This window comes from Scleropages formosus, chromosome 4, assembly GCF_900964775.1.
Source record: "Scleropages formosus chromosome 4, fSclFor1.1, whole genome shotgun sequence".
NCBI classification, from domain to species: domain Eukaryota; kingdom Metazoa; phylum Chordata; class Actinopteri; order Osteoglossiformes; family Osteoglossidae; genus Scleropages; species Scleropages formosus.
Window position 1 is genome coordinate 35,521,073 of NC_041809.1, and position 24,360 is coordinate 35,545,432.

The following is a 24,360-nucleotide window of genomic DNA, read 5'->3' on the forward strand; positions in this document are numbered from 1 at the left end:
CAGAAGGTAACGGGAATGAGAGGGAGGGCAGGAGGGAGGAACAGGGAGGACTCGTGCGATCCAGTGAACAATCACTGCATCGGACCCACTCAGCAGAACTGTCGCTATACGGGGGAGTGTTTCGGCCGCAGCGGGGGGGGCAGTCTTCCCGGTCGTGGCTCAGCTTCTGGAATTTCCATGTGATGCCTCCATCAGAGCAGGAGACAGCAGAAGCGAGGTTTTCTACACGAAGCGCCACCCGTCTTCGCAGAACGTGCCTGTCACCAGTTTCATCAGGCTCTCTTCAAAGCCAAGATTTTGTGCTCTCATGTCTCTCTCGTGGAGCTATCAGTAGATGTAAGATCACGGTGAACATGGCTGGGAGCCCCTGAATGACGCGAGAGAGGATTGGAGCCAGCAAGGACATGATGCAGGACTGCGATGAGGAAACTTTTAAAACTGTCAGATTCTGAGCTGGGATTCCTTAAGGAGCAGACTATCTAGAAGCACATAAGAGCACAGAACTTCTTGTGACCTTCCTCTCTTTCTTGCATCCATCTCCTGTGGCTGGGAGACAATGCGAGGGAAAGGAGCTTCGCCTCTCCTCAGTACTGTGGCGTGCTGGATCGTAGCTGACAAAACCTGTTCAGTTCCTTGCTTTCTGATGATCAGCACAGGAATCTGAAGACTTTCCATCTTTGAAACTTTCCATAGAGTCTCAGAGCTTTATGGGTTTATATACTTCTGAGTTACGCTGTGAAAACGGCAGGTCTTCAGCTGCCTCGAAAATTCGTTTAATTTTTAAACTTGGACCACTTTGTAGTTTTTCTCACCAAGGGTTGACAGTTATACCTAAATAATTTTTGTGGTGATTGCTGTGCTCAGATTTTTGGGCTCACCGGGTTTGGAAATTAATCCCAGAGAGGTCAAAACACTGATTGTTTCGCACATTCGGAGACACTGAGGGAGAGAAAAGACTTGCCTGCGTACCTGAAGGAGGAGGAGCACGAGGAAGCAGGACAGGGTATCCGAGGCCAGGGGAAGTTTACTAAACAAAGTGGGCGGTGAACAGACCTGGGGGAGGCTTCACTGTGTCACGCTCTGGGCAGGGCACACCAGCGTCTGGAAGACCAAGCTTAGAGCGGAGCACTCGCCGAACCGTTAGGCATCTTCAGGAACTTGGGATGCCTGAGAGCAAGCACACCGTGAGCAAGGGCAGCAGCTACCTCTCACACTCTGCCTACAGGAAGATCAAGCGGGTCCTCAGCTTCAGGAGACGTGAGTTCTCAGATGCTCAGGCCACTGCTTTAGCTGTGCTGTGTGATTTGCCCTTGGGTTGTAGATGGACTGACGTAAGGCATTGAACGCGTTAAATGCGTTACCATTAAGTCAGTGTTTAAAAGACTCTTTTTCTTGAAATTCTACCCCACCTTTCCTCTTGAATGTTGCCTATAATATGAAACAAACATGGTAAAGGACTTTTTGGGATCGCAGGAGCACTGGTAAAATTTATTTTGTACAAGTTGCACCGCTTTTATAACATTCTCTGTATATCCCTTTCCACGCCAGTCCTTCTCTTGCTGCTTTTATTGTTTTTGTGATGTACTTTTCATGACTCGCAGCTGCTGCATCCTTTTCTGCACCCCCTTCCCAGGTGTGTTTGGCCAGCGCCTCGAAGAGACGGTTGTGTATGAGAGGCGGTACGGCCACCATGTGGTACCGCTGGTCGTGGAACAGTGTGTCGGGTTTATCCGTCAGCGGGGACTCAAGGAAGTGGGACTCTTCCGGCTGCCGGGACAGGCCACCCTGGTCAAGGAGCTGCAGGAGGCCTTTGATACGGGAGAGAAGCCCTCCTTTGATAGGTAGGAGGGAAGAACTGATCCTTCGGTGCTGATGGATACAAAATTTACATCAAAAAGTCAGCATTCGCTATGTGCTTCTCATGACAGAGTACAATTCACCGCTGCTTCACTTTGAGCTTTGTGGTCTCTGGTGTAACGTGGGAGGCACAGCGAGTAGCATTGCTGTCTCACAGCACCTGGGTGTTTTGAGAGGATGTAGGTTTAACCCCCGGTCAGTCTGAGTGGCATCTGCATGTCCTCCCCGTGTCTGCGTGGGTTTCCACCAGGTGCTCCGATTTCCTCCCACAGTCCAAAGACATGCTGTTCAGGTGGGTTGGTGACTCTAAAATCACCGATAGAGAGTGTGTTCCACTGATGTATGGATGAGTGACCCAGTGTAAGTAGTGTATCTAGCAGTGTAAGTCACCGCGGTGAATAAGGTGTATGGGCTGATAACACTACATAGAGTTCATCGGAAGTTGCTTTGGAGAAATGTGTCTGCTAAATGAATAATTGTAAATGTGATGTGCTTTCTAGCAGCACAGACGTGCACACGGTGGCCTCTCTGCTGAAGCTGTACCTGAGGGAACTGCCAGAGCCAGTGGTGCCCTTCTCCCGGTACCAGGACTTCCTGCTGTGCGGCAGGATGCTTTCAGCTGATAGGAAGCAGGTAGTTTCCCACGCTGACACATCTACTGGTGGAGCTCTGCATGGGTTCTGTGTCCCTGCTGGTAGTAGGAGAGACCCCTGCTGCCTGCTACTTGGCATTACAGATTCCCCTTGACTAAGAATGGGGCTCCAATCCTATGACCCCCTAAAATGCAGTGATGGTGAGAAACACACACACACACATACACATCGTCTGAAACCACTTGTCCCATGCGGGGTCATGGGGAGCTGGAGCCTAACCTGGCAACACAGGGCGCAAGGCTGGAGGTGGAGGTGACACACCCATGACAGGTTGTGAGAAACACAGTTTATGAATTATATATCTATATATCTGGAACCCACAAACCCTCAGCAGATCAGGTGTGTATATACAGTATACATGTGTGTGTGTATACACCAAATATCAGGGACCACCTGTATAAAGTAGAGTCCTCCTCCTCCACCCGCTTGGTGGTCCTACTCATAAAAGGTCCAAAATCCAAAGCACAAAGGTTTTCAGTTCTGCCTCTGATGTGGTGGAACGACCTCCTCCTCTCACTCAGAACTGCCGATTCTCTCTCTACACTTAAGACGGGTATTAAAACTCATATCTTCAGGACTCACTTCTCCCATGATCTCTTGAGTGCATGTTAACATATAAACTTTGTGATCATAACTGTTGAATAATGGATACACTTTTTTATGCAGCTACTCGTGATGTAAATATTTGTTACAGTTTTGTGATTAGAAATTGTTGATTGATGGATAAACCTTTAGGCAGCTATTTGTATGATGTATATTGATTCATATGGTGGAAAGAAAAACTAACTGCACTTAAGAATCGCACGTCTGCATCTAAGCGTCTCTTCCTCCTAATGTAACAAACACAGTATTTTCTGAGATGTACGTCACTTTGGAGAAAATTGTCTGATAAATGAATACGTATACATGCAAATGGCATTAATAAAAACTATAAAAGTCAATTGAATTAATAAAAAAAACTGTTTAAAAGCAATTGGAAAACATTGAAGATCAACATGATGAAAAGGTGTAAAATAAATCAGACTAAAACCTTGTTTCTTCTCGTTCAGGGATTGGTCCAGCTGAAGGCACATGTACATGAGCTTCCAGTGGCCAATTTCAACTTGCTGCACTATATCTGCGAGTGAGTGGGCAGTCGTTTTTTTGGTCTAGCTTTGTGTTCGCTTACGGTCCCTGTGTGAAAATACTCCAAGATTTAAAAAAAAAAAAAAATAGGCAGACTCTGTGGTCATGGAAACGAATGTGATGATGGGGTTTTGGTTCATTTACAGGTTTTTGCATGAGGTTCAGTCTCACTCCGACAGCAACAAGATGAGCACCCAGAACCTGGCAACCGTATTTGGGCCAAATATCCTGCGGCCTAAAGCCGAAGATCCCGAAAGCATCATTGGAGGTATTGTGCGAGAGACAACATGTGACATACATGTGGCCTGGATGTTGAGTTTGAAGAAGCTTGAAGCATCAGCAGTCCAAACACTTCAGCCACACAGTACCCATAGTGACAAGGGTGCAGCCCCTGGAGCTGTGTAGAAAACAAGGTAAAAAGTTACCCAAAGGGAAAAAAAAAAAAGAATCAGAGATACATATCAGCCTGAGCAAAGTGGTTGGAATACAAACAGTGGTTCATGTGCTCTGACCGAGGATTAGGAAGTAAGTTACGTAAGTTGTAAGCGTTCCATAAACACAACATGCGTCAAGTACAACCTGCCCTCATCCATCTGGAGCGCGAATCCCCCTGCAGATAGGCCTGTTTCACATCCTGTCCTTACCCCCCCGGGGACCTGTTTCTACCCCCGCTGCGACACACTGTGTCTATCCTGTTTCCAGGGGCGGCTGTGGTGCAGCAGCTGATGTCAGAGCTGATCGGCGAGCACCAGAACTTGTTCCTCACAAGAGGGGAAGCTGACAGCAGAGCCGCGTCTGGACCAGATGCCGTACCTCCCGGAAGGCTGAGAGGCGCGATGTGTGGCGAAGCCCTTGAGTCCGCGGCGCAGTCGTCCACCTCCAGCCAGGACGCTTCCCGTAAAGGGCTTCACGTGCACCACCATGCCTCTCGTCCTCCTGTCTCCCCCCTCGCTGATGAAGGGGCGAAAGGGCTCCCCCAAAGCTCGCCTAACAATGTTACTGCCCAGTGTGTCCCCCCAACAGACCATGGGGCACCGGAGACCCCTTTGCTGGGGAATTTCAGCATCCCGAGAAACAGCGAAAAATTTCCACCACGTGTGGACAGTTGTTCTGCTAAAACTGAAGCAATCCCCCCTGCAGGGGCCCCCCGCCCAGCCCCCGCAGCGGTTCCCACGGAGATACCAATGCAGGATGGCTCTGGGCCAAGCGGAGCCCTGGCCAACAGGTGGAGGGGCCCTGGCCGGAGGAGCTGGGCCAAGGACTCTCAGAACAGTGGTTTGTGTGACGGGCGCAAGAGCGCCGTGCCTCTGGACTGCACTCTGTCCATTTACGAGAACGTTGACCGTTCCGGGAGCGCTTGCTGCGACGGCAGCGGGGGGGCGCTTTGCATCCGGGCACCGGAGGACGGGATGACGAGTGTGGAGAGCAGCTCTTGGTCCTCCTGCGAGATCTTCCTCGAGGAAAGCGCCGCAGGCTCCAGAGCGACCTTGAGCCGCTCCCCATCTCTTAGGGTCGACCCAGGGGAACCTCGGATCAACTCGGACGCCTCCTCCTCTATAGCCGAGGCCCCTCTGAGCAGCGGCAGCAGTGAGGTTTTCCTGCCTTCGGTGCCCCCAGACCAGTCCTCCCAGCTCTCGAGCACCATGGACCGTCTTCTCGCCAGTCTCCAGCAACAGATGGCCAAGCAGAGGGCAGAGTATGAAGCTCAAATCAAGAGGTACGTAAATGAACTGGCAACATACCGCTGTTTTGGGGCAGCTGGCAGCAGAGTGAGTAGAGTTGCTTCCTTTGGAGCCAAAGGTTACAGATTTCATTCCTACATCTAGAATGTAGGACCCTTGACCAGGGTCCTTGCCCTAAAATTGCTCCAGTAAAATGACCCAGCTGTATAAACTGGTAAATAATTGTAGGTAGATTGACATTGCAAGTTGCTTTGGAAACAAGTGTCAGATAAATAAATATTTGTTATTGCTGAGATGTCCTGCGTACAGTACACAGTAATCTGTCCCTTTCCCTTTAACCATATATGCAGTGCTGTCAGAGGGTGTCGGGTCATGGTGTCGTTTTATATTGCACTTTTACCTTTCTTACACCAGTAGTTGTGCTTATTGTTTTTTTCAATAACATGCAAAGTGGACATTTGAACAATTTCTTGGTGATGAAATCCTGCCTTAATGTATTTAACTTGGAGAGAATAGTTTAGACGCAAATTCAGATTTATCTGATTTTAACTCAGGTGTTCTTGGCAATCAAATTTTTTCAGGCCCGTCGGAAGGGTACTCATGTTTCCCACTGTTTGTGCTGTCATGGTAACATCTGTTAAAAGCTGCTGCTGCACAACTCGGCTTTGGTCCCCGCAGTCATGCCAAACCGTGACCTTGACGCGGGAGGGACTATTTACAGAGATGGTCCGGAATGCGTCGCACGTTATTGTCCGGTCGGTTCCGTAATTAAAACCGAAGTTTTAACAAGTGCCGTCCTGTCCTGGACGTCAGTAACGCTAAACCGGAAGCTGCCCTGCAGCGAACCGCTGACATGTCGCCTATTGAGGTGATGGCGCGAGGAGTTGAGGCTTGTCCGAAATAGGAGCTCGATAACTGCCCCGTCGCTCATGAATCATGGCGGGCAAAGCATTGCAAAGCACAGCAGAACTCCTCGGAGGCCTGCTCTCCATGCGGCCCCCCCAGTCCGTCCTCAGCACGTAGGTGTGCGCTGGGTCTGACGCCGGGCTCTTTCGTTGAACCGCAGCTTGGAGCGGCGGAACGAAGCCCTCCAGGAGGAGGTCGCGGCCCTGAGAGCAAACCTGGAGCAGCAGCGGCGCTGGTACAGCGTGGCCGAGGTGAAGATGCGCAACGCTGAGCGTGCCCGGCTGGATGCCGACCGCCGCAACGCCGCGCTGCAGCGCGAGATGGAGCAGTTCTTCGACACGTTCGGGGAGCTCAACGTGGAGGTTAGGAAGACTGAGCGCATTGCACAGAGCTTCTGAGCTCCATCGTGGCAGCTGGACAGGAACAGGAGCTGCCACATCACCAGAGCTTCTCCAAGGTGCTCCTCAACCACAAACCAAGACTGCCACACCACTATTACGTTCTGAATCTGAATGTATTCCTCTGTGCTTTATTACTATTAATTTATTTAGCCAAATTTTTATCCTACCTTGATTATATATTTACTCAGGATTTTTAACAATTTTTTTTTAGAAAAATCTGTGCGGCTCAGTCAGTAGGGATTTGTTTCACATCCATACCTTGTGAATGAGGACATTCTGGACAACTAAAACATTCTAAACCTCATCACAGAATTCTTCCGTTCCCCTACTAGCACACATTTTCAGGGTTAAAAAAAAGTGCTATCAGGATCTTGCAGATATACAATTACAAAATCTATGCATATAGACTTGGTCACAAGTGGATATTCACTTTTTTAGTTTTTGTGTACGCCGTTGCTCATTTGCTGTGGATGTTTTATTTTAAATACAGGCTACATAAAGGAATGTATCATATAATGATAAATGGGTAATATATGATAAATAGCAGTTACACTCATTGTAAGACACAGAAAAAAGTACTACTGTCCAACGTGCCTGTATGTATTTGAACCACTTACTCTTTGAAAGATGATTCCAGAAGGTGCCGTGGACCTGAGAGCATGTATCGGATTTACCCATCCATGGTCACATCCATCCCCCCTCATGGAAGAAGTGACTCTTCCAGTACATTGTGTACAGAGTCACCACCTGAAGTTTTACATGCCATCCTTTCCATTAAATAAAATAACCAAAGAACAAATTTGTTTGAACATTTATTGAGCACATTTGCCTCTAAATGATTATCACTTTTTGTTCTTGCATAACAATTCTGCAAGCCAGGGAGGCCGCTAGGAGGGGCAAAAAACAGGTGTCACATCCCTGAACCGTCCAGCAGGCTGAAGCCGAGACGGCGGCACAGCACACAAAGAAACACACACACGAGCAACAGGGACGCAACCTACAACGATGGACATATAACCACTTTTAACCTCAGCTCACCAGAGGCTGTCCTCTGAATTTCATCACTTCAAACCCACGATCGCTTTAGGGTGACCCTTGTCCGATCTATGACCCAAGGATGACAGGGCAATGAATGATTCCCTCAGCAGCCAGAAACCGTTTGGTTCCCACAGACAGCACATACTTTGTTCATCCTGTACTACAAGCCAGCAGGATAGGGGGGGGCGGGAGAAGAGTCCTTGAGGAAGTGAGGAACTGCTGTGGATCCAGGGTTCAAAAGGGCCCATTTCCTTTGGAGCGTTTTTTGCAACTTTTGGACAATGGAAAAGAGTCAATACAGCCAGAAACAAAGTGTAATATAAGATTAAACAAACCAGAAATTACAAGTAAGACAGGTAAACAAAACATGATCAAGCATTTCAAGAGAAAGACAATTATGGGCCAACGGTAGTCAGTTACACTTTTGCAGCTACAGTACGCGGTAGTAGAATCCACTGGGGTCAGTTGGGGAATGAGCAACGGAAAGGTAACAGATGGACCAAAACATGTAGAGACGGACACACCTTTCAGTACAATCGTAAAACAATTTTAGAGTTAATTTTTTGTTCAAGTGTTCGTTACATTGTGATGAATCCCATTCGAGGGGAAATGTATGAAGGCAACATGGTGCCATGAAGTCCAGAGATTTAATAATAAAAGGAAAAAAAAAAGTATTTTCTTTAAGCAACATGTATGGCTACGCAACTTCACTTATTTGAAGCCCTATGCCGCAGCATAGAGGACTTCTACAGAATGGACTAAAGCAAGATGGATGAAGATGAGAATAAAAAAGCTCCACCCATTACCTGTCACTCCACACATCTCGCTGCTCATCAAACGGCAGAGGACAAGACATCCATGTAGTCATGTGTCTTGGAGCACATTTCTGTCCCTCAGTGTTTCTGTAAATTCGACTTTGGGGAATTTACACCTTGGAGTGTGGAATCCAGACAGCGCTCTGTATGACTGCAAGCATCTCCAGTTATAAAGACTTTCATGATGCCACAAAATAAAAACAACAAAAAAAAAAACCCAAGACAGATGATATCAGAAATCAACAGTACAAAAACTGAAAAGGACAATGAATATTTGAAAAATAAAAATCTCTATTTACACATTATTTCATAATAAAGAAAAGGATCAAAATGTTCTAATGCAAAGATGTCAATCCTTGTAGCCAACACAAGGCATCGTCTCCGCAGCCATCTCCTTCTGCACCACACAGGCCAGCATCTCCAATCCAACACCCACAATTCCCTGCAAAGCTTTATCCTGCCTTTGCTTATGTGCCCTGTCTGAGGACAGGAGGGGCAAGACTGAGAAAAATCAAACCGATGAGTTGACACCCAAAGTAGAAGAACCGAGGAAGTTTGGATCTGAACATCACGTTTTTGGGTTTGACGTGTAGGTTGGTCAGAATGAGATGGGTATGTCTGTGTGTCCCTGACCTGTAAAGACGGACAGGACTCTTTTTGTTACTTAGTGTAAACTGTAACCAAACTGTTTGAAAATTGTCCTGTGACTGCCGATACATGGAAGGCTCTCTAAGAGGGACAAAGAGAAGGCCACAAGTGTCACCCCGTGAGACTCTAAATTCACACAGACAACCCATGCAGTTGGATACAGTTGAGTTTATATTCTAGCTAGCAGTTGGATCTTTAGATGACCATTCTCAAAGAGCTATAAACGGCATTAATCTAGTATTTAAATGTATTCAGGACAACCTTTTAAACTGACCGTATTCACCTATAGTCACCTATATTCGACCTACATAGGAATAGGTGAAACAAGAAACTTATCTACAAGACACACTGTATCCAATAGCATAATACTTTTCTCAGGCCCATGAACACATCTTAATACGTGCTCAGTCAGTACTTTTTGATGCTGAAAGGCAACTCCGTTTAAACACACAAAACCTCACCTCTAAATAATTCAATTTGCATCAGAATACAATATATGTGCTTTGTAGCGTACCTTTGATCCGTTTCATCCTACATAGAAAATACTTTTTCCAATACTATGTCTGAGGGAAATTGGAATATGTATTTAACTGTGCAAAACTGTCCAATTACACAATTGTCCATCACAGACAAAATAAATTTATAATCAAGCTCATTGCGTGAAGACTAGAACTGGAGGAAACTGTTAGTCATCGTCAACATTATTAGTACAAGTAACAGTCTAATTTTCTCTTTTTGGTTGAATCCTTTGGGATTTTGATATATAAATAATTATTAGCAGTACTATTTAATTTGCAAGTAATGCACATTGCATTTGCTTAAGGTTGCATTACACTTTTAGAAGTCTAACAGGAGTTCCATTTTCCATACTCCATACATTACACTGTACAGATAAATAACCCACCCAGGCTGGAGGACCCACTAGTCATAGTGCAAGGTGGAACAGCACTAACATAAACATATATAAGAGTCACATCTATGATGCACAGGGAGTATTAAGGTTTTCCAGGAGAGAGAAGGGAGAGAGAAAAAAAATTGCCACTGTTTGATACCTTTAGTTTTCTTACAAAGGACACATTCTATTTTGCTATCAAAAACATGCAAAAGACCATTTTTTTCCCCCACCAATGCTTACAGGAGGCTTACATTTAATGTTTGGCCTTTGCATTCCATCAGATCACATCCCAGATACTCATGTAGATCAGGCATTAGTTACTGTACAATTATTACTGAGGTATGATACAGTACTGAAACTGATAACGACCAAACAATGCAAATTTTAAAAAAATAAGAAAAATTCTCTGCTGAACACACCACCAGAATATCCCTATATATTTGCTTTCTTACTTTGGCTTCATTAACAAACAACAGACGAAATACTACACAACTGTTTGGGCCAAGTATGATTATTAAAACGCACAGATAATATTTAACTACCTGATACTAAAGCTGGGTGAATATATTGTGCGATTTGTTTTTTTTTTTTGTATTATGATTGAGATGTGTGAACCTAATGCTATTTTTCCAAATGTGGTATACTTGCAGCAGCAAAGATCACACAAATGCTGACAACTGCCCGTGTTCATCTCCCACACAGCATCATGATCTCCATTCAGACCCAACAGCATGATGGGTGACATGAAGCGTTTCCCTCTGATCTGTATCGATCGGCACAAAAACAGTGATGTGCTCAGAACGTTCAAACTTTGGTCAATAGAAAACTTTCAGTCTCACCCACGCAATAAAACTAGCTACGTACAATTACACACGGAAATGTGAAACACACAGAAAGTGTGGTATTGAGACTCACCATTAATGCTGACGTTTACCGACTTCTTCCTTTCTATGCCCTCCAAAGCTCTGACAGACCATGTCACCCAGGTTTACTGATCAGTAATACATACAAATGCCAAGTTTTAAGTCTTTTTATGCTTTTTAGTGCATAAAATGTAGCACATTTGAATAATCTAGTGCATAATCCAGCACATTTTAGGCACAACTTGTAGTTACGTCTCTGCTGCAACTGCCCCGCAAAACAGACCATGACAGCTGACGGTTCCCATCCCCAGATTCAAACCTATGACACACTGGCGTGAGCAAAAACGACAATGTATGACAGGTCTTGCAGAATTATGATTTAGAAAATCACACAGTAAATTCCCAGCATTAGTGACATCCGACATGAAAGGGTCTTAAGTATAAAAGCAGCAAACCGATCCGTCTCATACAGTGCAGAGCGAGAACCTCCATGTAAAACCTGCACTGTAAAAGGGGATTCGCAGAAACCCTCTATCGTGGTGGGAACAATGAGACAATTCTGCCACCTTCAAGTTAAAATTATATAAAATATGCTTATTAAAATATGAAGCTGTCTACATTTTTTCTTTTTTTGTACCAAATTCAATTCACTTTCACGTTGCTACAGTCCAGTCAGTTTGCTCTAAAGCCCTGTGTCACACAAGAGAAAATAAAAGTGTGCGCACAGGAATCTGACTTTGACGTGATTCCCCCATCCTCAGATAAAAGCATAAAGCATGCTATGTGGTGTTCAGCTTGTGAAGGGGAGCAGGGGAGTGCAAACAGATGGGGCCGAGGGCAAAGGAAGAGCGAGGTTTGGGGGGTGCGTTTTTGCTATTTCCCTCTGCATTCATTGGCACTCCTCCAGCACCCCCGGGAGGACATCGACGCTGCCGCTATCCGTGTCTGAGGCCAGGGTCTGCTCCGTGGACATGGATGAGATGTCGTTGATCGAAGAGGACTGGGAGGCTGTGGCACTGCTGTTCACTGCCGAGTCTACAGAGGGCGACACAGTCTTTAGCAAGAGAGCGATCCTCCCCCACATGGGGTTGTGTGCAGCGCTGCAGTTAAGGACTTGTAACAAAGGCTGAAAGTTCAAGGCCCAAAAGAGCTCCTATTAAATGTTTCAGCCATGTTCTTAGAGTGTGTTGATCCAATAATACATGCCGCTGTATAAAAGAGCAAAATTTTAAGCGACTGTAGACAAATAGCAGGGTGATACAAACAACTCACCTGCTTCATCCTTAACTACTCCATTCTTGCTCCTCTCTTGCCAGTCCATCACCTCTTTATAGATTAATTCTGCAGTATAATGGAGGAACGCATCTTTGTTGTCAACAGAGGAAGACTTTTCGAACTGAAATGTCCTGAGTGAACAGAACATGGAAAAGTACCTTTCCACTGTTCAATACTGTGTTCTCGTTCCTCCAGCTGTTTGTCCGGAATCTGTGGTGGAGGCTGGAAAACAGAAAAGTAAAATAAAAGTTTGAACCCAAACTGGGAACATGTTCAGTTCATTTATTTTCAGTGTCCTTTCTGGAACGGCTCCCCTGTAGCACACAGACCAAGAGACATTACGTACAGATTCTACGCTTACATTTATCCACCTAGTTGATGCTTTTCTCCAAAGAACTTACAATCTTAAAAGCTACTTGCGATTATTTACCCATTTATACAGCTGAGTAATATTACTGGAGCAATTTGAGATGGTACACCTTGCTCAAGGGTACTACATCTGAAGGAGGGGTTCAAACCTGTGACCTTCCAGAGTCAGCAGCTCTAAGCACTACTCTTCCAGCTGTCCCCAGATTCTAAAATGGCTAGAATAGTGAGTTTTATCCCCGCTAAGTCTGCATGGCATTTACATGTTCTCTCTGTGTCTGTGTGGGGTTTCCACAGGGTACTCCAGTTTCCTCCCACAGCCCAATGACATGTGGTTCAGGTAGACTGGTGACTAACATCACCCATAGTGTGTGTGCAAGTGACAAAGAAAGTGTGTTTCTCTGGTACATGGATGAGTGACCCATTGTAAGTAGTGTATCTAGCAGCGTAAGTCACCTTGGCGAGTATGGTGTGGGCTGATAACACTACAGAGTGTTCAGTGAAAGTCACTTCGGAGAAAACCATCTGCAAAATCAAGTAAATAATTTACCTTCCTTGAAAACGTAAAACCTTCCCGAGTTGGTATAAAAGAAACTGGCCTTGGACGATAGAGCGTCCGACTAAACTGGACTCAAAGGATGCACAACAAAGCAGAAACGCTGATATGGCAAGACTTCTGCAGGATCTGCCTGGACCAGATAAACCCAACTTTGCACCCAACATACTGTAATTAAAAACAGCCACTAACCGCATCTGCCTCCGCCGGGTCATACCACACATGGATGTAAGGGTGATTCAAGGCTTCCTGCACAGAAATTCGCCTCTCTGGGTCAATCACCAGCATCTTGGACAACAGGTCTCGAGCTTGGTTAGCTGCAAGGAGGACGGAACACAAACACAGCCAGGTTGAGAGCATCAAAGCCACTCTGAACTGAAGCAATGCGGGCAGAGGTATGATAAAGGTCCTACTCTTCAGCTTGTCATGCTCAGAGTCTGAGGGGAAAGCCCAGTCAGGGAAGAGTTCTGTGAAGCTCACTCCTGGGTACTGAGGCTTGTTCATCACATAGTTCCTCACTGTCTCCATCAAGCGGCTCATGAACTCCAGGGAGGGCGTGCCAAGAATCTCAATGACCTTATTCCACTGGTCGATATCTGAGGTCAGGAGGGTTCAGGAAAGCACACAAAGCTGCAAGCACTGCTTTTTCAAACTGACAGAAGAAGGGGGGGGGGATTTGGAGAAGGATACGATCTGTCCCCTGGAAAATGACGCTGCCTTTCACCATTTCTCCCATGATGCACCCCACAGACCAGATGTCCACTAACAAGAAAACACAGCAGGGACCAAGGATTTCCACACAGCATTGTTTTTCATGAGGAGGAAATAAATAAATAAAGCACAGAGTTGCATTTTTCTCCCATTCAAATGACCTACAAAAAAGAAGTGAATTTTGTGGCTTTCAAACAATTTTTTTTTTTTTTTTAAATGAAGCATAATTAGTTTCATGTATAAAACCCCAATAAATGTTCAGTTCGAGATCACGTTTACTTGAGATAAAGACACGTCACACCAGTACACAATATGAGAAGATGTCTCCTCTGAAATCCAGATTTCTTTACCATTTTCTTTGTACTTCATTCCAAGGATGACCTCTGGTGCCCTGTAGTATCTGGTCACCACATAAGGGGTCATCATGAAGTTTGTGCAGGCTGTTCTGGCCAGACCAAAGTCCAAGATCTTCAAAGTGCAGTCTGACTTCACCACAATGTTACTGGGCTTGAGGTCCTGCAGGAAACATATACATATAATGCCAGGCACATCCACACTTGTCCCACTTTAGTGGGACTCACCCTGTTACTCACGCCCCTGGCCTGGAACAGCCACACACTGCTCACCCTGTGGATGATGCCCGCAGAGTGCAAGTGTCGGATGCCGCACAGGATCTGGTACAGCAGGTAGGACATCCTCTCGTGGTCCAGGTCCATGTGGATCACCTGGCACAGGCTGGCATCCATCAGCTCCATCACCAGATACCTTTTGAAACACAGCATAGTCTTAAATATCACCCTGTCCATGAGGCAAACACAGAAGCCATAAATCTCAGCCACTGTACAAAGAAGAATACACTCCTCACTGCAGGCAATGTCAAGCATTAAGTATTTGACAAGACTGACGCTAAATAGGATAAGTGCAAATGAATGAGAAAAACAGGCCCATGGCAAAGTGAGAATTGTCCTTTTGGTGTCAGTTCAACTATGACTTGCATGTAAGCCAATACCTACTGAGATGTGGAGTCCTTTGCTGCAAGATGAACGTAAGAATTCAGAAACAGTGAACTTAGCTAGAATTTCGCACATATTTACCACAAATTCACCAAATTAACTGGAAACTGTTAAACAGCACAGTGTATCACAGGTCATACTTAACCAGGATATCTGTTGTTGAACTTTGTTTTCAGACAATCTGGCAGGACATTTAGAGGCTACACTGCCTGTCACATCACACATCAATGTCCGGTAACGCAATGTGCCATTTCTTATTTTGTGGACAAACATTAAAAACATGAAGGTTTTAAAAAGGGACAGATGAATCACTTACAAATCCTGGAACTCCTCCAACGACTTCTGTGGCGTGAAGACATTGAGCAACCTGATAATCTGCACAGGGTCACAACAGAGTATTACCACATAATACATTCTAATGCTGCCTACACATGTTGTCTGAAACCTTAAGTGCTTAGAGAAACTGCTGTCACAATGACGATTGAATGAATACTACTCAATATTTGATGGGGACGAACATTTTTGTGGTTGACACACTTGAGCAGCACTAGTTCCCTGTAGGCCCTCTTGGCATGGGTCTGGTTTTGGAAAGGTCGGCTCAACTTCTTCACTGCCACGGGAATCCCAAGAACAGCATCCAGAGCAGAGCTGTCCGAGAAAGAAGTCAGAGCGGGAAACTCTCAGTACCGTTGCCACACTTTGACTTGTGGCACTTACGACGCCATCATTACTGAGACAATAAAAGAGTTATATTAGCAGCTCACAGCAGGTAGACGACACATACCAGACAATGCCCTGCGCCCCCGACCCGATGGCCCTGAGCTGCTGGTACCGCTTCAGCACCGTGAAGGTGGAGTCTCCCACCTGGACACTGTAGAAGTTCCCGTCCTCCTCACTCATGGCTCCCCCACCTCAGATGTGATCAAACCTGCAGCAGAAATAAATCACAGCTAACAAGGAATCATTCTTTTCTGCTCTTTCAATGGCTTCAGTCCCTTGGGGACTGCAGTAGTGTGGAGAACTGAAGTAGTAGAAGGATACTTAGAACAATACACTTTGAATGAATTGCCGGAGATCATTTCTACCATCAGTCATCAGGCTCTACAATGAGTCCTCACGCTGCCGGGGGTGACCTCTTAATGACCGAGTGGCACCGAGCTGCCGTGTCCCACCACACCCTGCACCACTACACTTCACTCATCTCACTACAATCCATTCCTCTCTCCTTGTTGGTGAATGTTTGCCGTGTTAACTTATTTTTCTTATTTATTCAGTTCATTTTTATAGAGCTCTTCTCACACAGCAACAGAGCGGTGAACATAGGATTAGAGGCATAATGAAATTCCAACAGTTGGCTAAGCATTAAATTACTACAGTAACCATGTAATTATTTAAGCTGTAAGTGGGCTAGCCAGACATACAGCAAAGGAACTAAAAGCTCCTAATCGAAAGACAAAGCAGAGAGGGGAGGGGGGGGAACAACCCTCAAGAGTCACTTGGCTACCACCTGTGCATTCTAGATTTAAAAAAAAAAAAAAAAACTTCAATTAATTTACAGCTATTAACATTGTAACTATTTGGTAATAACAGTGTCCCTGTTCAGATAGGCACGTTTCTTCTACCATTTATTTATACGTCGGGTTACTTTAAGTCTGCATGCACATATATGCCATATGAGCAACCAAAATGAGCTTCTTTCCTTCATTCATATGATGGCCAGTTTTCAAAAACAAAAACACACACAGTCTAGGGCTGCTTGCGGGGTCGCGGCAACACAAGGCGCAAGGCTGAAGGGGGAGGGGATCATACCTCAGACAGGAGGCCAGTCTGCCGCAAGGTACCCCAAGGAGGACTCGAACCCCAGACCTGCGAGGGGGGACACCCATGACAATAAATACATAATTATTCTTCAAATTTTACTAACATTTCTTAATTTTTAAGTACATCCCATGAGGATGGACATCTAAAAGGTATGGTAAATTTTGTTAAGGCACGAACCAACGTGTAACCATTACATTTAACATCGGGAGAACGAACAGCTAATGAACACGCGATACACAGGACTGCACGAAACTCAAAAACGGACGCAGAATGTCCTTAAATGGGTCAAACCCAGCGGTCATGAGCAGAGACTCAAACAGGAAGTCAGGTGTTTCGTTTCGCGCCGTCACCTGGAAGCTTCAGAGCGCATGCAACCCATACAACCCAACAATTCTGACCTTTTCGCCGCACTCGGCAAGCCAGCGTCCCCTTGCTTGTCTAGTTACATGCCAGCTTAGCCTCTCACACTCTCTCCCGGATAAAAATATCTGTACAAACAATACAAGAAGCAGGGCTGGAGGAACGTTCTGCTCAGACACGCATATTATTTGCCCCAGGTCATTGCAAAACAAATAACTTCCCACATCTACAACATCCTGCCTATAAAGAGATCCACTCAAGAATTTTTGTTTACTCTGCTGATCATAATCCTTACTCATACCTTTATTTGCACATTTAACTTCATGCCCATAACTTCACAACTATTTAAACTCATTTCTTCCTGCCACTGATCGTCCACTTGGAGAATATTACTAGTAGTTCATCGGCTTCATCTACGTAAAAAAGGGAAAAGAAAAACCATTTGATCATTTGCCTCATTACACATAGATTGTAACACGGTAATTTAAATAACTGCAGGTAACATAAGTAAGTATTACTCTGGTTGACTTGGTGCAATTACAAACACCGATTTCCTCGTTTCAAATACGCCAAACCCAAAGCTGCAACTACAGGAGCATTTGGCATCTAAAGCGAAAATATGAGACCATGTTATGGCTTGAAATCCTCGTCGTTTAATCTGAATAATTATTTTGTTCAATGACAGGCGATTACTAAATACTTCAGCACAGCTGTCTGCTAGTAATCTGCAGAGCAAGTGTCTCCAAAACAGTCAGTAATCCCTGATACAAGTACCTTTATTCACTGAGCAGGTTGTGTAAATCCCATGTATGGCAGTATTAAAAAAAATTTTAATATTTGCATTCACTTTTGGTTATAGTAAAATTACAAGCAATTTAAAAAAAAAAACAAAAAAAACAAAATAAGAACAATTTAGATAAATGCCTATTCAACACAAACTGTTGACCTGTGTTGCACATTTATGAGATAAACTAATCATGTTGTTCACCACCAACACTCAGGAATACCAGACAACGGTAAACACTTTTACCGCCAAAGGCTGCATGGGCAGGCACCGGTGGTGCTTTGTCAATGGCCAAGTGAAGACAAAATGTTCTCATCTCCAAAAAGGTGTAACTTGAATGTTTGCAACATGAGTACTGAACTGTTTACATTTATTCATTTAGCAGATGCTTTTTTCCAAAAAGATGAACATCTCATTGAAAATACTATGTGTTCATTACATTTGAAGACGTGTGATTCTTAAGTTCAGTTTGTTTCTTTCACCATATGAACCAATGTTCATCATACAAGCAGCTGTATGAAACTTCACCAGAATATCAACGATTCCTAATCACATACCTAGTAGTTCTTGAGATACACAAACATTTGTGTTACATTACAGGAGTAGCTGTGTACAGGTTTATTCGGCATCATCTTAAAGTTATGGTGCATGAACATTTACACCTTACATGAACTTGAGAGATCATGAGTGAAGTGAGTCTGGAAGACGTGAGTTTTCAGACCCTTTTTAAATGTATACAGAGATTCAGCAGTTCTGAGTGAGAGGGGGAGGTTGTTCCACAACAACGAAGCCAGAACCGAGAACCTCCACGCTTTACCTTTCGTGCATGGGACCACTAAGTTGTGGAAGTGGAAGAGGGTAGCAGTTTGGTTGGGGTGTAGCGGTTGATCAAGTCTTATAAATATCTGGGAGCAGTTCCATTGATGCATTTGTAGGCCATAACCAAGGTCTTAAATTTGATCCGGGCAGCTATAGAAAGCTAATGCAGGGAAATGAGTAGAGGAGATACATGGGAACGCTTCTGCAAGTCAAACAACTCGGTCAGCAGTATTCTGTATCAGCTGTAGAGGTTTACTATTACATTTATTCATTTAGCAGATGCTTTTCTCTAAAGCGACTTGCAACGAACTCTATGGTGTTATCAGCCCACACACCTTATTCACCGTGGTGACTTACACTGCTAGATACACTACTTGCACTCGGTCACTCATCCATACATCAGTGGAACACACACACTCTCTCTGTCACTCACACACAGGTTTGATGGCAGTAGCAGGAAGCCCAGACAGGATGTCACCATGGCCTGGACAAGGAGGTGCACAGAGTCTTACTGTAACAGTAAGAAATGAATTTTTCTCTTTCTTGCCATCTGACTTCATACTTTAGGAGTTAGGAAAGAACACAACCAGGTATGTTTCAACTTAGTTCAATTCCAACTGTACTGGTTAGAGCTGCCGCCTTTGGACTAAAAGGTCACAGGTTCGAATCCCACCTCCAGCTGTAGTAGCCTTGAGCAAGGTACTCACCCTAAATTGCACCAGTAACATTACCCAGCTGTATAAATGGGTAAATAATGGAAGGTATCTTAACATTGTGAGTCAATCTGGAGAAAAGTGTCAGATAAATGAATAAATGTGAAAGTAACAGCACAGATACATGGTTAAAATGTAGCATCATAATAAGCAGGTAAAATGAAAAGCAGAATGCCGTGTTAGCGCAATAGTCTCCCCATGCCTGTGCGGCTCCCCCCCAGGTGCTCTGGTTTCCCCCCACAGTCCAAAGACATGCTGTTCAGGTTCCCCCATAGTGTGTGAGTGACACAGAGAGTGTGTGTGTTCCACTGATGTATGGATGAGTGACCGAGTGCAAGTAGTGTATCTAGCACTAAGTCACCGCGGTAAATAAGGTGTGTGGGCTGATAACACTACATAGAGTTGATTGAAAGTCGATTTGGAGAAAAGCGTATGCTAAATAAAATGTAAACAATGTAAATGTAAAGCCATGGACTAACCGGTCCCTCAGTTTGGGCACCACAGCAGTGCTCAGATACATGCCCTCTTACACACACTGAATTCAAGAGGAAGCAGTCAAATGATAATATAGCGAATGCAGCAGAAAGGAATCAGTCCTGCTGTCCCCAAAAAGAGAAGTCAGAAGAACATTAAAAATTTCCATCTTTTCATTTAGCTGACACTTTTCTCCAAAATGACTTACAGTGTTAGGGTTACAATTATTTACCCAGTTACACAGCTGGGTAATCTTACTGGGGCAATTTTAGGGGAAGTACATTGCTCAAGGGTACTACAGCCAAAGGTGGGGAGTGAACCTGCAACCATTGGCTCCAAAGGCAGTACCTCTAATCACTACGCTACCTGCTGTCTCTTAAAATAACTAATTTAAACAAAGGGATAATGCTGGCAATTTCCCCAAAGTAAACATACCAAATAAATACACTATATCTGTTGATTCTAAAAACAAGAATTGCATACCGAGTGGCAAGCCCCCATTAAAGAAAGCGCATGGTTTAATTTATATTTTCCTTGCAGACTAAAACTTTACCTATAACCAGGTGATAGGTGTAATTTCCCTGCTTTTTTTTTTTTTTTTTTATAATCAAACTCCCTAGTGAACCACCGGAAATAAAGATGAAGACCACTGGTGGTTGACTGACCACATTCAGAGAGCCACTGCTCTAATTCACACTAACCTTGAAATAACTGCAGATGAAATAAAAATGAAGAAAGATCACTGGGAAATGACATATTCCTAAGGAAAATGTAACATGACGGCCTATTCCTCTGTAACACGACACAAATCGACGTACGAGATCCAGCCACCGCTGAGCGCAGACATACTTTTTTCATAAATTACTGCTTGGCAGGGTACCAGGAAACTATTAATAAACATATCTTTTGCTTTCTTTACACCATCTACTGTAAGCCTACATTTTCATAACATTTCCCTCTTCCACACCTCTTTATATATGTAAATATATATCAAAAAAGTGCAATATCTGTCTCATTCTTCACTCTGTTTTCCATCTTCTCAGCTTCTTACTCCTCACCTTGATATCCTCCCTTGGAGGGGGGGGGGGGGGGATTAGCAGATGCCCTGAAATTCATTGCTTTTTGCTGCCATATTAATATGTGTATTCATTTTTACGCAAACAAGCCTGTTGACACCGTCGCTGCGAACCAAACAATTTCGCTATGGAGCAGGAAAGCTCTGAACAGAATATTATTAGAGATCGAACACTAAAACAAAAAACTAGGTTTACTTAACAATCCCATGTCTGCAACTATGTCTTTCTCCTAATGTAATGCACAAATTGTATGTCTCTGAGATGTGTGTTGCTTTGGAGAAAACCCATCTGCTAAATTAATAAATGTAAATTTAAAAAAAAAAAAATAAATATTGCTCTCCATTCAGGATAAAAGATTTTAGAAGAAAGCAGACGCTATTCAAATGAGATCAGTCAACCATAAGTGGCCTGCATTTTCATTTCAGGTGGTTCACCAGGGAACTTCTTGTTATAAAATAAGAAAAAAAAAAAAGTTTCACACCCAAACAACCTATAAGCAGAAGAGGCCAGAGGTTTGAGAAGAACACTCACATTCCGCAGAGCAGGATATCAGAAGACATCACAATGCAAATGAATATTATGCACATATCATTATCCAACGAGTCTGAATGCAAAATGTCAGCAGTGATGCCGACAGCTAAACGTTAAATTAACATTCATGAAGTTTCTAAGAGCTCCACAAGGCTACAGCTTTTACAAGTACTCCCCCCCCCCCGACTGACAACCTCTTTTTAATCTTCTCCTCCTCACTTTTACAAACTGCTCAACCTGTGCAGGGTCAAAGCGCACCAGGTGTAGCCCGGAAAAGTACAGAGCGCTACACAGGGTATTCCCTAGACGGGCAGCACGGTTGCACAGCGAGTAGCGCTGCTGTCCCACAGCACCTGGGTGGTGCGAGAGGATGTGGGTTCGATCCCCACTCAGGATGTGTGGCACTTGCATGTGCTTGCGACTGAGAGAGAGTGTGTGTGTGTGTTCCACTGATGTATGGATGAGTGACCCATCGTAAATAGTCTATCTAGCAGTGTAAGTCACTGGGGTGAATAAGGTGTGTGGGATGACGACACTACACCGAGTTCATCGGAAGTTGCTTTGGAGAAAAGTGCCTCCTAAATAAATAAATAAATGTGATGATGCCCCAGTTCATCGCAGGACCGTCTCACGCACACTCCTTCACCAAGACATTTACACACGACAAGTAATTTCGGAGAGGCCAATCCACCCACAACGCGTTGTTGGAGCACCGGGAGAAAACCTATGCCAACAAGGGGAGCGCATGCAAACGAAACAGACACCAGCGCTACACACTGCTGCACAGGGCACCCTCCACACACCTCTTTACCTAAGTGGTACATTGGTACTTTTACATTTATTAATTTAACTGTCATGGTTAATACCACTTTGAAGTTAAACTAAGAAACTATTCTGTTTTTACATTTCTCAAGAGTTTAAATGAGTAACTTTTTTCTTTTAAGTAAGTCTCCCAATATACCTTATATTTTGCAAAACAAACACATTAATTCATTTACCTGACAATCTTCTCCAACGTGACTTGTACTAACTGACAATGTTAAGCTACTTAGCTATGTACCCATTTATACAGCTGGGTAATTTTACCAGAGCAACTTAGGGTAAGTACTTTGCTCAAGGCTACTACAGCTAGAGGTGGGATTTGAACCTACGACCTTTGGGTACAAGGCAGCTTCCGCTCAAGGACGGTTTAGAAAGTGCTTCAAAATCATGAGGAAGATGAGCTGTCGCACAGTGGGGAGGATTAGGGTCAAGTTAATGTTAGGGAATCAAACTTAATATTTAGGGTTAGGGTAATGTCAGGTGATCAAACAGTTCATGGTTAGGGTTCCGATAGGGTTAAGGGTTAGCATCTAGGGTCAGGTGATCAAACAGTTCATGGTTAGGGTTCAGATAGAGTTAAGGGTAGGGTTAAGGGAAGGTTAGGGTCAGGTGATGAAAGAGTTAATGAGCAGAGACACGCCCAGTGTTCATCTTCACAGAGGAACTCCTCACAGGGTAGGAGAAAAAAAAAAAAAAAAAAAAAAAAACTGCTCTTTCTGCCACCTGCGCTTCCTACGGCACTTTAACCTCAGCAAAATTATTTAAAAATTAAAATTAGAAGGGGGGGGAGAAGAGGTTTTAGCCCGTGCAGCTGCGCGTGCTCACTTTCCGCTCCGGCGCCCGTTTTCGACCCTTTTTTTTCTCTCCTCACAGAAACTCGACAGCAGGGCGAAGCTGTGGGGGCAGAGAGAGCAAACCGAACAAAAGATGTTACCAGTCACTTTTCACATGGCGAGCTGTCACTGTGTCTGGAGCGCCGGACGGCCGGCAAACGAAAACACACACAGACACACACAGACACACACACACACACACACACACACACAGGGCGGGCGCGCGCGCCAATGCAAAGGCGCTGCCGAAAAAGCCAAGCCAACCAAGGCCACACACACACGCTCCTCTCTTGCAAAGTCCACACTGAACTTGTACATTTGACTTGCGTGCATTTCCTTGCGCTCGTCCCCCCTCCCGCTGTCGATTCACTGAGACTCAGACTGTGTGTGTGTTCGCGCTCATTACGCCGATCGCCCGCTCTTATTTCGCCCGCCTCTCCCGAAGAGAAGAGAAGAGAAGCGAAGCGAAGCGAAGCGCAGCGGGACGAGGACGCTCGCGCGACACCTACCTTCCTTCTTCTCCCCTTCGGCTTCGTTGCTCCGGCGAGAAACACTCCGGGACAAGCGCGCCGAGGTCCGCACAAGGGCCAATGCTCACCGGTTCGACATTAAACACACCGTGACTTATCCGTCCGGACACATAGACACGGTGTGAGCGCCTAACCGGAGCAGGAATTCCACCGAGTTACACTCCAAACTTGTGTCAATGGCATGATTAGGGGCGGAGGTTCGGGCTGGTCGGACACCAGCGATACGGCAGTCAGCAGGCGTGGGTGACGTCACCGCGCAGCCGTGGCGTCGCGAGCGAGAATCGGAAGGGGGAGGAGGAGGAGAAAGTTATGCAGAATGACGTCATCGCGTAGGCAACGTGCGACGAGCGCAAGGAGAAAGTTATAGAGCGTGACGTGTTGGTCTGCAGGTTCATTATTTGGCACTTATTGAATTACCTTTATTGTTTCTGTGTTTTTTTTCCAAAACAGAAAATTAACTTTTTTTTTCTCGGTTCTTGCGTTACACCCTTTACCACACTCACAGCCTTAGCAACTGCGATAAAACTCCTTTGGCAAATAAGGCAATCTTCAATATTTAATTTAACAAACATTTAATTTTAATGTATTTTTAACATAGATGTACAAAGGGCTTCAGGGACTGAGAAAACATGCAGCGGTATGGACTTGCCGCTCCATGGGCCGCAGATGCAAATTCCGGGAACACAGCAGTTTTATCCTTAAGCAAAGCATTTGATATACAGCATACACTGCTTCACAAATTGTAAGGATAGATGGAACACTGAGACCGTGATAAACTAAAGTAAACATGAGC

General features: G+C 44.7%; 2 protein-coding genes across 4 annotated transcripts; one reads left to right on the forward strand and one right to left on the reverse strand.

Moving 5' to 3' along the window:
• The first annotated feature begins 589 nt into the window (after window positions 1-589).
• Window positions 590-7,390, forward strand: LOC108934265 (rho GTPase-activating protein 24-like). The gene is made up of 7 exons (XM_018751847.2): window positions 590-1,257; window positions 1,634-1,841; window positions 2,358-2,490; window positions 3,560-3,633; window positions 3,782-3,903; window positions 4,338-5,352; window positions 6,384-7,390. The coding sequence occupies exons 1-7, from the start codon at window positions 1,164-1,166 to the stop codon at window positions 6,619-6,621; spliced, it is 1,884 nt and encodes a 627-aa protein (XP_018607363.1). The 5' UTR covers window positions 590-1,163; the 3' UTR covers window positions 6,622-7,390.
• Window positions 7,391-7,450: 60 nt separating this feature from the next.
• Window positions 7,451-23,798, reverse strand: LOC108934371 (mitogen-activated protein kinase 9-like). 3 transcript variants are annotated; one of them, XM_018752074.2, is made up of 14 exons: window positions 23,547-23,798; window positions 17,024-17,113; window positions 16,614-16,670; window positions 15,589-15,732; window positions 15,323-15,452; window positions 15,121-15,179; window positions 14,418-14,556; window positions 14,142-14,307; window positions 13,771-13,842; window positions 13,494-13,676; window positions 13,273-13,397; window positions 12,317-12,380; window positions 12,156-12,224; window positions 7,451-11,918 (listed from the first exon to the last, which is right to left on the reverse strand). In XM_018752074.2, exons 4-14 carry the CDS (start codon window positions 15,702-15,704, stop codon window positions 11,773-11,775), a joined length of 1,269 nt encoding a protein of 422 aa, XP_018607590.1. In that variant the 5' UTR covers window positions 15,705-15,732; window positions 16,614-16,670; window positions 17,024-17,113; window positions 23,547-23,798; the 3' UTR covers window positions 7,451-11,772. The 3 variants fall into 3 exon arrangements, with proteins under 3 accessions (XP_018607590.1, XP_018607589.1, XP_018607591.1); XM_018752073.2 differs by lacking the exon at window positions 17,024-17,113; XM_018752075.1 differs by lacking the exons at window positions 7,451-11,918; window positions 12,156-12,224; window positions 12,317-12,380; window positions 17,024-17,113 and having other exon boundaries at window positions 13,279-13,397; window positions 13,561-13,676.
• Between the last annotated feature and the right edge of the window lie 562 nt (window positions 23,799-24,360).

Bases quoted from the DNA above. Each gene is read 5' to 3' on its own strand.
- LOC108934265 (XM_018751847.2), top strand. From the start codon at position 1,164: ATGCCTGAGAGCAAGCACACCGTGAGCAAGGGCAGCAGCTACCTCTCA. The intron at 1,258-1,633 runs GTGAGTTCTCAG...CCCCCTTCCCAG, and splicing joins GGTCCTCAGCTTCAGGAGAC to GTGTGTTTGGCCAGCGCCTC. The intron at 2,491-3,559 runs GTAGTTTCCCAC...CTTCTCGTTCAG, and splicing joins TTTCAGCTGATAGGAAGCAG to GGATTGGTCCAGCTGAAGGC.
- LOC108934371 (XM_018752073.2), bottom strand. From the start codon at position 15,704: ATGAGTGAGGAGGACGGGAACTTCTACAGTGTCCAGGTGGGAGACTCC. The intron at 13,398-13,493 runs GTAGGACCTTTA...TCCTCCTTGCAG, and splicing joins TGAGCATGACAAGCTGAAGA to CTAACCAAGCTCGAGACCTG. The intron at 11,919-12,155 runs GTGAGTTGTTTG...CGCCCTCTGTAG, and splicing joins AGTAGTTAAGGATGAAGCAG to ACTCGGCAGTGAACAGCAGT.